General features: G+C 42.9%; 2 protein-coding genes across 2 annotated transcripts in view; one reads left to right on the top strand and one right to left on the bottom strand.

Moving 5' to 3' along the window:
• The window catches only part of dpysl2b (dihydropyrimidinase like 2b), a gene marked incomplete at its 3' end in the record, with an annotated part of 37430 nt that extends 35671 nt beyond the window's left edge, over nucleotides 1-1759 (top strand). Inside the window, exons 13-14 of the mRNA XM_080743854.1 lie at nucleotides 311-485; nucleotides 1668-1759. Coding sequence (XP_080599980.1) covers nucleotides 311-485; nucleotides 1668-1759 — 267 coding nt within the window. The remainder of the gene's footprint in view (nucleotides 1-310; nucleotides 486-1667) is intronic.
• Nucleotides 1-14596, bottom strand: part of LOC308300086 (putative flavin-containing monoamine oxidase A) — a 599107-nt gene that overhangs the window by 78061 nt on the left and 506450 nt on the right. The gene's annotated exons all lie outside the window — the stretch shown is intronic.

A 14596-nucleotide genomic window follows, 5' to 3' on the forward strand; every position in this document is an offset into this window, starting at 1 on the left:
GGGGTATATTTAGGGTCAAGGGTCAAGTAACCCCCATTGATTCTCACACAAAAGCATTTGGGTCCCCATCCAGGGCCTTGTATTTGGGTGCCCATCCTGGCCCATGCATTTGGGTCCTCATCCGGATTCAATGGGGATACATTTACTATAATCACATTTTTCTCTTAGGAATGCGACAAATACAAAAGAAATATGATTGAACTCAATTCTCCATGGCATGAGTAATCGGGGGTGAACTACTCCTTTAATGGCGTCAATGCATTATGAATGGGCTGTTATGACTCTGTTACGCACGTTTCTTCCACTGCAGCTGGCTGAGTTGAGGGGCGTCCCCAGGGGTCTTTATGACGGGCCGGTGTGTGAGGTGTCGGTCACTCCTAAAACCATGACTCCCGCCTCCTCTGCCAAGACCTCGCCTGCCAAGCAGCCGGCGGCCGGCGCCCAGCCCGTCCGAAACCTGCACGCGTCTGGCTTTAGCCTATCTGGTCAGTGGAGACATGAGTCCAATGTCAATATTACTATCATAGCCAGTGTTGGAAAAAGTACTCACATTATTTTACTTAAGTAAAAGTATCAATACTGCAAAGTAGAAATACTCTTTAAGGGTGCCCTCACACCAAATACCTAGAGTGGAATCCGCCAATGCATTTCAATGAGAATGGAGCGTTTTTTTGCCAGTAGAGGATTTCTGCAAAAAACGCTCCATTCTCATTGAAATGCATTGGCGGATTCCACTCTAGGTATTTTGGTGTGAGGGCACCCTTACTAGTAAAAGTCCGGAATTCAAAGGTTACTTGAGTAAAAGTATCAACGTATTGGCATCAAAGTGTACTTGAAGTACCAAAAGTAAAAGTATTCATTATACAGACTGTCCCGTTTACGTTTTCAAACTTTTTCAACATCTTTTGAAATAAGCAGATCTACAAGCTCACAATGCGTTGCGCCGCGACACATTGTGAACTTGTAGATCGGCTATTTTCAAATGGCCAAAATGTATATATGGCTGAAGTGGTTAATGTATGTTTTGTAATAATAAATAAGTACAAATAACTTAAAATGTACTCAAGTACTGAGTGAACAGTAGGCTACTTGTAAGTACTGTACAGTACTTAAAGGACAATTTCACCACTTTTCAACCTATCTTCATATAATTGGTCCTCACTAATGTTCATAATAAAATAGCATATTTTTTTCCTACTTGGTCTATGTCTCAGAGGAGGGCTGTGGGCAGGTCAGAAACCCATCATCTTGTGACATCATCGATGGGGAATCCAAGCTAATAGAAAATGCAGGCTTTCTATTCCTGAAAAGTTGCAATGTTAAAGTGGAAGCCATTGTTCTCGCGATGATAAAAATCTAAATATTTTTTTCAAAAATATTGTTTAAAGAAAATCTGTCCAACGATGATGTCACAAGATGATGGGTTTCTGAACATCCTACAGCTCAGAGACTTGGACAGAGTAGAATTTCTTTGTGCTATTTTATCATGAACATTAGTGAGGACCTATTATATGAAGATAGGTTGAAAAGTGGCCAAGTCGTCCTTTAAGTAAATGTACTTGGCTACTTTACACCACTGATTATAGCAATATTTTGATGACCGATGAATGTGACATAACAATCATCTAATGAGTGTAAGATGTTAAACTTATATTTTATACCCTCAGGTGCTCAAATGGATGACAACATTCCTCGTAGGAACACCCAGCGCATAGTGGCGCCACCTGGTGGTAGGGCCAATATCATCAACCTGGGTTAGAGCACTCTCCAACGGGCGAACTCGGGGGGGCAAGCGAGCGCTTTGTGGCAGGGGGTGCCAAGTGGGGGTGAGGGTGTGGGTGTGGGTGTATGCATCAGGAACTGAGAAGCCCAAGTAAACACGCCTACATCGGGACCCAAAATCCTTCACAGCACACACCCCTCAGCCTCAGTCGCTCACCCCCTTTTTCGCTCCAACACGCCACCCCCTCTTCCTTCATCCATAACACCCTGATCTAGAGAAGACACAGAGAAAACGAAATAAGTTCTGCCTCACATGAAGAGAGAAAAAAAAGAAAAAGAAAAAAATGGCAACACTCCTTATTTGAGCACTTTTGACTGTATTATTTAGTGTTTTATACTGTAATTTTTTACCTGCCATGTATCTTTTGTTTTATGTTTATGTTGTAACAAAGGGGTAAGTTACCAACAGTGTGTAACTTTCATACAGGAAGTCTGTTCTCATTTTTCATCCATTCTTTTGTGTTTGGATCTAAGGTGAGTGAGGCATAAATAAATATATTAATTTATCTTTTTGCAGTTAAATACATGTAACAGTGGCCTCTTGTGGTTCAGTAGGGGAGTGTCAGAGGTTTCCTTCAAGCTTTTTCACTTGTAAGTTGTGTTCTGTAAAATTTGAGTGTCTCAGTTCTCCAGCGCATCTCCATCTTTCAGACTGAAATATATCACTGATGAAGTGTCATGAAAAGGGCTGGGGAAGCATATGGCAAGTTAAAGTCATACTGTGTAACCTTTTTAAACAACTTCTATAAACCTTATTAAAGACCTTATTCACGAGTGCCTGCCCCAACACTAGGCACTGGAAATGTTATGAATGTATTTTACAGTTAATAAATGCTGTTTTTGACAACTTGCGCCACGTTACAAAATATAGTCGGGCACTTGGACCCGGCAACATTCCTTTTTGAGCGTCTAGTTCTGTGTAGACAAACGCTGTAATTACCAGGATGTCGCCAGAGGTGTCACCAAAAAGTACTTAAGATGAATGTTACACAGTATGACTTTCAAGGACATGTACACAGGAATTAGAAAACAAATGTAGTTTATTTATTTGAAGGGCTGTGGGGGCGTTCCTCTAAAGACAGGGAAATAATTATTATAGCCAGAAAATGGTGATGCCCACTAGGGCGTAGCCTGGCACACTGCCCACAAGATGGCGGTGTACTCTAGGGTATAGCATCAAAACACTGGTATAAGTCATGTCACATGACAGTCTTCTGTCATGTGATTTGCTACAGATTCTGATGACATCACTGAAACTCACCTTCACGTGTCATCAGGTGAGGTTTTTAGTGCCTACAAGAAAAACTGCTCTGGGCAGAAAATGCCCAAATATGGCATTTCCTTTGTACATGGCCTTTACATTTATGTCTAGTAATGGGCTGTCCTGAGGTACATGAGTGAAAAAACTCCATTAGCTCTATTTTAATACTTCATTGTGTCACAGTGTCACACAGCAAAAACAGCCGCTCTACAAGCTCACATCTTGTAGATCTGTAAGTTTTACCTCTACGATACCGTAGGGGGTAAACTGCTGGGTGCCCTGTGTGAGGCTAAACCATGCTCCATATTTGGCTGCTGCTTTTGTGTCACAAGCTGGCGCTTGTGATACATTTCCTGGGGTTAAGCCCACATAAAGTGGGGGTGGCTGAAAGAAAAGATTTGGGGAGGAGAGAAGAAAGGTTACTTACTTACTTACTGTCACGTTAGTTCCTCTTGACAACCTCTTCTTGCCCTAATCTGCCTTAAAACCTTCCTCATTGGTCAAGTCACCTGTAGTGTTTGGGTTGGTGCCACTCTGTTCCTCAATTAACCATTTCACTAAGTAGCTCTTCTCAACTTTGTTTGCATTCCTACGGATCCCAAAGATCCATACCCCATTTTGCCAGCTGTTACAGCATTGTGTTTACTGCTCTTCTATGTATGTTCCACCATTCATCACCAACCAGTGCATTTACAAATATAGTGAATGTTATGTTTATCCTCTGTAAACTGACTCTTTTTATACTCATCAAATCCAACACTTTACGTTTGAATCTTTATGTGCCTGAACCCACTGAAGTTGTACTGATAGTTTGATTTTGTTTTATTATTATTATTGTTATTATTATTGAGGTAAGAGAGTGATGTAAGATTCAAAAAAGAAAAGGAAAAAAGTTGTAAAATAGTTGGGTTTAACCGATACAAAGGTGCCAGATCGTGAGCTTTCATACAGGGCCTATTTTTACTGGTAGTGCTCCTGTAAAGACGAGAAATGCTCACTATCTTGAAATATTCTATTGTTTTAGAGTTTTAACCTGTTGTCACAACTGCTTTTAAGTGTCATTCTGTAACTATAGGTGCCTACAGGCTGAGCACTGTTTTATTTTATGCTTGAAAGTAGACATGAGCTTAATTGTACTCCCGTTGAATTAGTGTACAGTGTTGATGTGTGAGGGATGGGACAATAATGTACCGCAGGTTCTACAGTGCTGTGGTCGTCTCAGGCGTGGCCTGCCGATGGCCCCATGTTCTCTCCTCCTGCTCCCTTTTTTGCATGGTCTGGTTTTCATTAAAAGCCAAGCAGTCCTTCAACTGTTTTTCTTTCTTCGGCTCTCATGTTGGTGAGATCTTGGCCACGGGTCACTCCAGCCCCTGCCTCTTCCACTCCATGACTCAACATGGAGCAACACACACACTTTGACTACACAGCGCGCACGTACGCACGCACGCACGCACGCACGCACGCACACACACACACACACACACACACACACACACACACACACACACACACACACACACACACACACACACACACACACACACACACACACACACACACACACACACACACACGGATGGAAGAAGTAGTGAGTGTCCCACCACCTTAGTGCTTGTGGTTTGCTTACCCAGTTTTCCAGGCTTCATTATGGTCTCACTGGAAGCCTTAAGGTCCTATAGTTAATAGCATACTGTATGTATTTAAGGAATCCAAAGCCAAAGGGGAATTGAAGAAAGGTATGTCACTTCAGCATTCAGATATGATATCAGGAGGATTGAGTAATGAAAAGGAGGGCGTATTGTACACACTCACTCAGTGGGGTTCAAATCTTAATAGTTCAATGTTTGCCGAATTTTGATCTAACTTTGGCTCATCATGTTTTCGCTAATTTTCCATTGAGATAAATGATCAATACATTTATCGGCCCACCAAGTGATAGTAGGCCCCGATTTATGCTTTGTTGTGCATCGAAATTAGCCGATCCACAAGCTCACAAGCTTGGGAGCTTGTAGATCAGCTATTATCAGCACATGACACAGTCGTATGATAGAGTATATTAACCAAAAGTGTGTTTTATGAAGGGGAACCCCTAGCCTGTGTGTTGTTGGCATCTATTCAGCATGAGTCTCCCATTTGCTTGCTCTGTGTTTGAATGCATAACGGAGGGGAAGAAGGCTGCACTAAATTCATCACTCTGTTCCCATAGACAGGAATGAACATAGGCTAAATCAGTGGTTCTCAACCTGTGGGTCGGGACCCCCAGGGGGGTCCCCAAATTATTTTGGGGGGTCCCCAGATTAGGGCTGCACAATTAATCGTTTTTAAACCGAAATCGCAATTAGCAAAATCGCAATTAGCAAAATCGCAAGGTTCATAATAATCGCAGAAGTGATTTCTGTGTGAAATCACTTTTCACACAGAAAGGTGGCTCCCCTCCTCCGTCCCCTGCACACATGTGAAACTTATGGTGTGTCTTAGGGTGTATTTTGTTTTGCCTTGATAAAAGCAAGGCAGCGACATACAGTACTTTCTTCCTTGACAATAATGAGGGGCAGACAATACCATTACTGAGATCTTTCTGAATATAATTTAAACGTTTTATACTGCTAATAAGCAAAATAAAAGGGAATCTTTTGAAAATATAACTGAATTGAATCAAACCATTTGCATGATTGCCAATTTGCCTAGTTTATTAATAATCAGTTTCTTTTTAAATGTATTAAACGATAAATAACGGAAGCTTGACTTAAGGTAGTGAAGTGATTTTATTTGGTTAAAATAATTTATTATATTAACCTTTTAACAAAAAACAAAAAAAAGTTTTGTTTTAACCAAAAAACTATCACTTATCCTAACTTAAAATAAATATATAAAGCAGCAGCAGTCGCAATCGCAATATCAGTCAGAAAAATCGCAATTAGATATTTTCCCAAAATCGTGCAGCCCTACCCCAGATGATAGCTTAATGTGCAACATTGTTTTCTCACTCAACAGTAATCAAACCAACATAATGTTTAAGTGTATAGAAGGTATATGAACTTTTCTAAATACCTTTTAATACCTCTTAAATGGCAAATTAAACATTGGCCAAATTGTCAAATATTAGAGGCAGAAATTGTGAAAATAGCAGATCTACATGCTCACAACGGCTCGCAACGCAATTTTGGGGGTCGCGGCCTGAAAAGGTTGAGAACCACAGGGCTAAATGACCTTTTCTTTTTGGAGCTGTGTGAAGCACAGGCTCCCTATACGTGGCCGTGTGGGTCTGTCTGTCTGTGTGTGTGTGTGTCTGTATGTAGCCTGAACTTCCTAAACTTCGGCACGCTACTAGTCCCACAGTTTTGCCACCACACACTCGCGCCATATGTCAAATCGACCGGCTTACTCGGGAATCGTGGGCTAGTAACTTGCTAAGAGAAGGTTCAATAGTTTAATTGATATTAATTTATTAGTGAATTAATTTTCCCCATTGACTTATAATGGGAATCGCAAAAACTCACATTCAATTATTTGTCTCTCGCAAACCATAGGGGCTAGAGTTTCAAGACTTGGAGAGGAGGTTCATAATGATTTCAAGGATTAAATAAAAAATAATTGTGTCATTTGGCCGCATGGTGGCGCCATAACACCCCACTTTACGTTTTGGCCTGTAACTCTTGAACCGTAGGTCGGAAAATTAAAAATATTTTTTCCCTGGATTCCTTGGGTCATGACGCATCTCCCCATATAGGCCACGCCCATTTGCGCCATGATAGATTTTCCGCCATCTTGAATTTTCTCCAAAACACACTTTTTGCTCCTTTTCCTACATATTTTCTTCAAATGTCACAAAAATCGGTACACATGATCCACACACACACACACACACACACACACACACACACACACACACACACACACACACACACACAGCTCCACTTCACACGGGTGTGATTTTTAATTTCCTGATAAGTGAAGGTTTTGGACATACAAGGTTTCCTCCCAACAGCTCTTGATTGCTTTCTTTAGGCCAGAAAGGGTGTCTGAGGGGGGGGGGGGGGCGTTGTGTTGAGGCCCCTCAAGCACAAATACCATTTGGCAGCAAGTAGAACTCTCCCGAGACCGAAAGTATGCGTCTTGTATTTTCCACGTCAGTCCTTCCTTTCAATTCCCCTCTATCCCTCTTTCTCCTTCGCCTTTTCTGTCCCTGGCTCTCCCATTGTTGCCCGGTGTTGCCATGACTACACGTCCCTCCACTCACCATGGGTTTTGCTTTTTGGTTCGTCATGGCAACTCTTTGGCAGATTGGATGTTGCCGCTAGCAACGCTTCCTGACCCGGTGCTATTAGAACAACAACACACATGCACACTGATACACGTACGCACACGTATGCACAAACACACACACAAAGGTTTACAATTATCTGTTAGTTTGTTACAACATTTTATATAAACTTTGTATTAGCTGTGTTTTATGATTCGTTCAGGTGGAGTTAACAGTAAAGCCACAAACTTCACAGGATTGTAATTTCACACACACACACACACACACACACACACACACACACACACACACACACGCACACGCACGCGCACAGGCACACACGCGCACACACATAATGCAGCTGTTCCTGTGGTGAAGAAAACATGCCTGAACCATTGACTCGCATATTATAAACCAGCTGTCAATGCTGGCATCATGGTTGTGTCCCATGTCTCTTTCATTTACACACACACACACACACACACACACACACACACACACACACACACACACACACACACACACACACACATTTGCATAGGAAAGTCAATGTATACATACGTACTGTACAAACATACAACTCATAAAAAGAAGGCCTAAACATGCACACGTGCACGCACGCGCGCGCGCACGCACGCACACACACACACACACACACACACACACACACACACACACACACACACACACACACACACACACACACACACACACACACACACACACACACACACACACACACACACACACACACACACACACATACACACACACACACACACACACACACACAAAGAGTCATTCATTTGTGCTCTTGTCAGCTTGGATGCAGTTTCTATGCCATGCTAGTATGTGTAGGCTACTGTACGCAAAGTGCTACTGGCTGAGTGACAGAAGCCTTGGTCCTGAGGATGCCAAAGCCAGATTGATACTTTGTCATAGAGGTACTGATCGGTCACGCTCGGATCTGCAAGCACGCTTGTACTGTAGATGTGTTAAGTCTGGTGCACGCCACCAGTGTGCAACTAAGTACAAATCACCCTTATGCTGTGGAACCAGTGTTGTTTTTGACAGCAAATTTTGATTCCTCCCCTTTGGTTTTGTGTTACGCCAACACTGTGCAGATTCACGTCACAGTAAGGCCTGCCACTAATTCGACCTCTGGGGACCAATTCCCCAGAGTTTCTTTCTGTGTCTCCCACTCCACAGTTCCAGGGACTGCTATTAAAACTCGAATACTCATCTGCAGACTAGTGGTGCAGTGGTGATTCAATGTTTGGGGGGTCGCGAACGTCGCTCAACACCTACTATACAGGTCTATTGATATGCAAATAGGCTCGTTTCTTTGTTAAAACAGTTGTCGAGGTGTGAACTTGGGGGGGTGCGAGACCCTGGCTCAAAAAAGATATGGGTCGTCGGGGGCGCGCTACCCAAGACCACGGCAACACTGCAACCAAGAGTGTGACTCCGGACCAGGCCTCAATGAAGCATGCCTGTGGATTTGCCTGGATCTCTCTGTGTCTATCTCTTGCTTGAGTCTGGATCTGTCTGATGTTTCCTCCTTAAGAGTGGGTTTCTTGTTACCATTGTCGCAAATTGCTTGCTCAGGGTGGGGGGCTGGTACTGGGTTATCTCCCTCCTTTTCCCCCTCCCTCCCCATCCCCCAAGTTGTGTAGTGTTGCAATGGTGATCAATTAACATATTACGGAGATCAACTGGTATTGGCATCCTTGATTAATAATCAACCCAAACCATCGACCTTCACAGATTGACCAAACTTTGCTTGACATTTGTGCTCTTATTATATATTCTATATTAGTGATAACACAGATTATTCTAAGCTTTTTCACATCGTGCCGTGTGACCAATATTACTGACCAGTAGCCTACTGCTGAACAACAGGAACGGGACACCACTGTCGTGCTGTTGTGAGTAATGTTGCAGTGGGCCGTGCATCAGAGAGCACGAGCGACTGAATCTGCTGTGACAGTGAGACACAATGTGTACTCCTTTGGAGGTGTATCGTTTACAGATGAATACTTTGATGAGATGTATGTACACGTATTCAACACAGCGGCTTTGCTCTGGAGGAAGTTGACCCCAGTGACAGCTGAAAGAGGCGAACGCCCCCTTGAGGTTCCTTCCAGGCGTGACGGCCACTCAGCTGTTCTGATTGAAGATATTGTCTTTATCTGGGAGGTTATGATTACATGGATTGCAACGGTCTTTATGCATTTGATGTGAACGTCCACAGATGGTTTGGAACACAGGTTTCAGGGACCGTTCCAGAGATACGGATATTCCATTCAGCTTGTGTCTTGGAGAAGGTCATGTATATTTTAGGAGGATGCACTAGTACTGAACAGGATTACACTAATGACATGTACAAGTTGGACACCGGCACAATGGTCTGGTCTTTAATGAACACCAACGGTTTTCTAGAAGGACACTCGGCCACCATCATCGGGACAAAGATGTTTGTATTTGGGGGCGGTCCTCCTGGGGAAAACAGCACCATGAGAGTGTTTGACACAGAGACCAACTGCTGGCTGAACACACCTTCTGCACAGCTTACAGAAAAACGCTACTGCCATTCAGCCTTTACCTACAAGGGGGAGCTGTACATATTTGGTGGCACCAACTACTTCAGTGATCTGTGGAAATTCAATCCAGAGACCTTCTCCTGGAAGAAGGTTGAGGCCAAAGGGAAAGGACCATCTATGATGTATCGTGCGTGCTGCTGCATGGTGGGAGATCGTATCATCCTCTTTGGAGATATATTCTCTCCCGAGGACCTGTACATCTTAGACTTAAATCCTAGCCTGAAGACGTTAAGTAAGCTGGCAGTTCTTCAGTACGGTCTGGGGCTGTCTGAACTCCCTCACAGCATCAGGTGGGAACTGGCAGCCATGACTACCAACGGTAACAGAAGAGAAATAACCAGTAAGACTCCCTAATCGGGAGATAGGCCAAAAGTTTGTTTTACCAATTATCAAGACATACGGGCAGTTGACAGTTTGCCATGGTTACTCATTGAAGTTGAATCTCCATATATGGAGATAACCTACGGATCACACTAAGTCTGACCTCACCAGCCCATATTTGGGCATGAGCAACTTATGTCTCCATATATGGAGATATGATGACATCACACAGTCCTTAGCCGATGATGTGGCGTGATGTCATACAATACACAAACGAGCCCTACAGTATAAAGGGGCAATTCTTGCCAGGAAAGAAGCATTTCTTCGACTCAGACCTTATCGCCAGGGTTGGCTTATAGCAGCTGTCGGTAGGACCATATATGGATTCTGTTAGTGTGGATCTCCTAACAGGGCATCATCTGGGATACAATCCCTTTTATGCCCATATATGGAGATCCCTAACATAATCCCTTTCATGCCCATATATGGAGATCCCTAACAGAATCCCTTTTATGCCCATATATGGAGATCCCTAACAGCATCCCTTTTATGCCCATATATGGAGATCACTAACAGCTAACAGAATCCCTTTTATGCCCATATATGGAGATCCCTAACAGAATCCCTTTTATGCCTATATATGGAGATCCCTAACAGAATCCCTTTTATGCCCATATATGGAGATCCCTAACAGAATCCCTTTTATGCCCATATATGGAGATCCCTAACAGAATCCCTTTTATGCCCAGTTGGTTGCTAGGGTAAAAAAACATGTTTGCTATGGTAAACAGTTGGTTGCTAGGGTAAACAGTTGGTTGCTAGGGTAAAACCATGGTTGCTAAGGTGGTTGCTAACGTACACTAACAGACCAGCAACAACAGACTGTTGCCACAGCAACGTACACAAAGGTTTGTGTACACATGTGGTGTGATGTCATACTGAAGATATATGACATCACACCGTACACAAACAAAGGTGTCACGTGTGACGTGTGACGGACGGACGGACGGACGGACGGCCGGTGGAGGTTTTGGTAGTAAACTGCTCCCTAACGGTCGCAATAAGACATGACTATTTACTGTAGCACTTGCCTACCCCCAATGACCATACGTGTGTGTGTGTGTGTGTGTGTGTGTGTGTGTGTGTGTGTGTGTGTGTGTGTGTCCATGGTATTTGTCTTGGTGGCCGTGCAGGTTTTGAAGGACGCTTGCTCTCTATTGGAAAGTGTCAAATGATCCCATGGACGGTGATGTAATAAAGGGTTTCGAAGAATGAACATGTAAAACGTTTCTGTGATTTTCTTGAGTGAATATTGATTGATTGATTGATTGATTCATTCATTCATTGATTCATTGATTGAAGAATTTATTCGATATTTTCATTGGAAAAGTTACAATTTCATGACAGTACAGTTCACTGGTCCATCTAAAAGGATAAAGACCTCAAGAAATCTTTTTGGGGTCCTAATGCAGAGAGTATGCAGAGTGAGCTTGGAACATGAAGATAATCATCATGGCTGCTGCTTTGGATAATTTATATTTTTAGAAATGGGTATAATGGCAACCATTTTCTCTGTAAGCAACAATGAACCTCTATGGATAAAAGGACTGAAAAATAAATTTGGGATTTTTTTCCGAAATATGTTAACTTTGTTTTTTAAAAGAAATAGCCTCGTAAAAGAAACGTATCCTGTGTGGTGGTGGCCTGTGTCGTCACTCGTCAGGACAGACAGACAGCCTGTCTGCATGGCAACAGGCGAGCTCAGGTAGCCAGATGGAAACTGGCAGAACAGGGAATTAGTAATTCAAGGATCAAGGGGAATTGGCTAAATGAATTGAAAATATTTCCCAGTTGCGCTCCCTGTTGAACCAACCAACCCCAACCAACCTGGAAGTGTCACCACATTCCATACAATCCCTCCTGGTTTGTTGCAAGGAAGCTCTTTTTGAGCTTTGTGCGTTTCCCAAAAAATGTCCGGGCCCTGAAGCGTGGCCTACATCTGGCCTAGTTATGGCCTACATCTTGGCACAAACAGCTCAAAGGTTGTTGTGCTTCACAGGACGCGCTGTGATTGGCTAGGCTGGGACACTTGAAGAAATGAACTCATAAACAGCACCGCTCACTTCACACTAGGTGTGATTTTTACTATACCTCGGTTTGTAGGAGTGGCCCTGGTCAGGTCAGAGGCACTAGTACTGTAGAGGCATAAAATCCCTATAGTCGGGGACCCAGTCCCCAAAATGGGAGGGGACCTGTGATTCTCTGCCGTACTTTTTATTTCTGTTTTATCTATTAGTTTGGTCATTAGGGTCCACAGTATGAGAGGCCTGCTCTGCCGGAAACATCGCGAAAAAAAGTTATGGCCATTTGTATATTCACTGTCCCATTGACTCCACTAGAAATATTTAAAAAAGGAAAAACATCTGCTTTAAATAGCATGTGAGGGGTCAAATTAGGGGTTCTTCATGATTCTGAATCCATTGCAAGCATTTGTTTCGCATAAAAAACATTGCTTGGGTTACTTTTCGGCAGCCCAAAACTGTGAAAAGTGGAAAAAAAGTGATGACTCATCACTTTTGACTGTTTTGGGGGGTTGATATCTAGCCCAAGGAAGTTTTTCATGCAAAACAAATGCTTGCAATGGATTCAGAATCACGAAGAATCCCTAGTTTGACCCCTCACATGCTAATTAAAGCAGACTTTTTTTCTTTTTTTTATATTTCTAGTGGAGTAATGGGACAGTGAATATACAAATGGCCATAACTTTTTTTCGCGATGTTTCCGGCAGAGCAGGCCTCTCATTCTGTGGACCTTAATGACCAACCTAATAGATAAAACTGATATAAAAAGTACGGCAGAAAATCACAGGTACCCCTCTTTTCTTTGAGCTTTTGGCCATGTGGGTCCTCGACTACTAGCCTGGCGGGGCCCGACGTCATACTGCGTTCACTCACTCATTCCTTCCACAGTATAACGTCTGGACTTCCAGGTATTGGCAGCGAGTATTATGATTATTTTTTGATCGGAGCCAATCAGTGACTGCTTCCGCACAACAAACGTAGCTGTCTTTCCTGACAACAAGTGAAAAGATTTCCCTGATTGGTCCATGTGTAGACGGTGACGTAGATGCATGCTGCAGCCTGCAGCATTTTCAAAACAACAATGGCTGCCCTCGCGATGCAACAAGTGTAACAGTTAACGCTAGTAACCATAAAACAAGCAATAAGTGCAGTTATTTCAGAGTTGGAATCAATTACAACAATTAAAAAGGAACACGGGGCATGCGCTAGTGAGTTTATCGGCCGAAAAGACGTGTTTGTTTGACGTTCTTCCGACTGGCTGAGAGATGTTATGCTGCGCTGATTGGTTAGAGGAGTCTGTCTGTCAAGGCAAGTATTCCCGCCCACTTTTCAAGCTGCCAATAGGCCGAAGGCCAGACGTTATACTGTGGAAGGAATGAGTGAGTGAACGCAGTATGACGTCGGGCCCCGCCAGGCTATAAAATCCCAGCATGAAAGCACACTGGATGTCTGGTCTGTTTAGAAATACTTTTGAAATATACCAGTTCTTTCAAAAATGTATAATAGCAGCATACATTAATTTACAACAACACTTTTCATGAATGGGTCAATGGGGATGAATACAGCTCTGCGTAAAACAAACAAACACAGGTTGATTTACGGTAATAAAAAATTATGCCAGACAACTCTTCCATGCAGATCTTCTCAAGGTTACCATGGATCTTAATGAGCTGATCCTCAAAGTGTGGTTCTATTGTATGTTTCAGAATTTTATGCATGCACAGCGACCACATGCGATAAACATCACTGTCCAGACCACATAAAGTGATCCATGGAGTCAAGTTTAAAGGAGGCAAATGTCTGATTTGGCGATGATTTGTGGGCATGGGACACATTTTCTGGCACTAACCAGTATTTGTTTATTTCATGTAGCCTATTTGAGTAATCAATCCTTTAAAGGACTTTGGTTGAATTTGTTTAGGCTTTTAGGTCCATGGGTAGAGTTTGCCTGGCTCCAGCCAATAGACCCGCCCACTCTCTGAGTGGACTGCTCCAGCGTAGAGTCTGAAATCAGGCTAGGGTAGAGTGACCTTTCTTACACTAGATGGCAGCAATGTGTTTGTCATTCTTGTTTGCTGCTTGTAACAGTTGCAGCCTGTGTATTATTTTAGCTTGACTATTGATTTGTCTCTTGATTGTGCCTGTCAGCTTGTCTATGTGTCTGTCAGTGTCTAGTGTCTGCCCACTTGTCTGTCTGCCTTGACTTGTCATGATATGTCTCAGTTGTGTTATTTTAAATGGTTTTCTGGTCTCTTGGTTGTTGGGTTTCACTTTAAAGTTTTATTTTGTACATCTATGTTTAGTG

This window comes from Nannobrachium achirus, assembly GCF_963921795.1.
Source record: "Nannobrachium achirus genome assembly, chromosome: 15".
Taxonomy (NCBI): Eukaryota; Metazoa; Chordata; class Actinopteri; order Myctophiformes; family Myctophidae; genus Nannobrachium; species Nannobrachium achirus.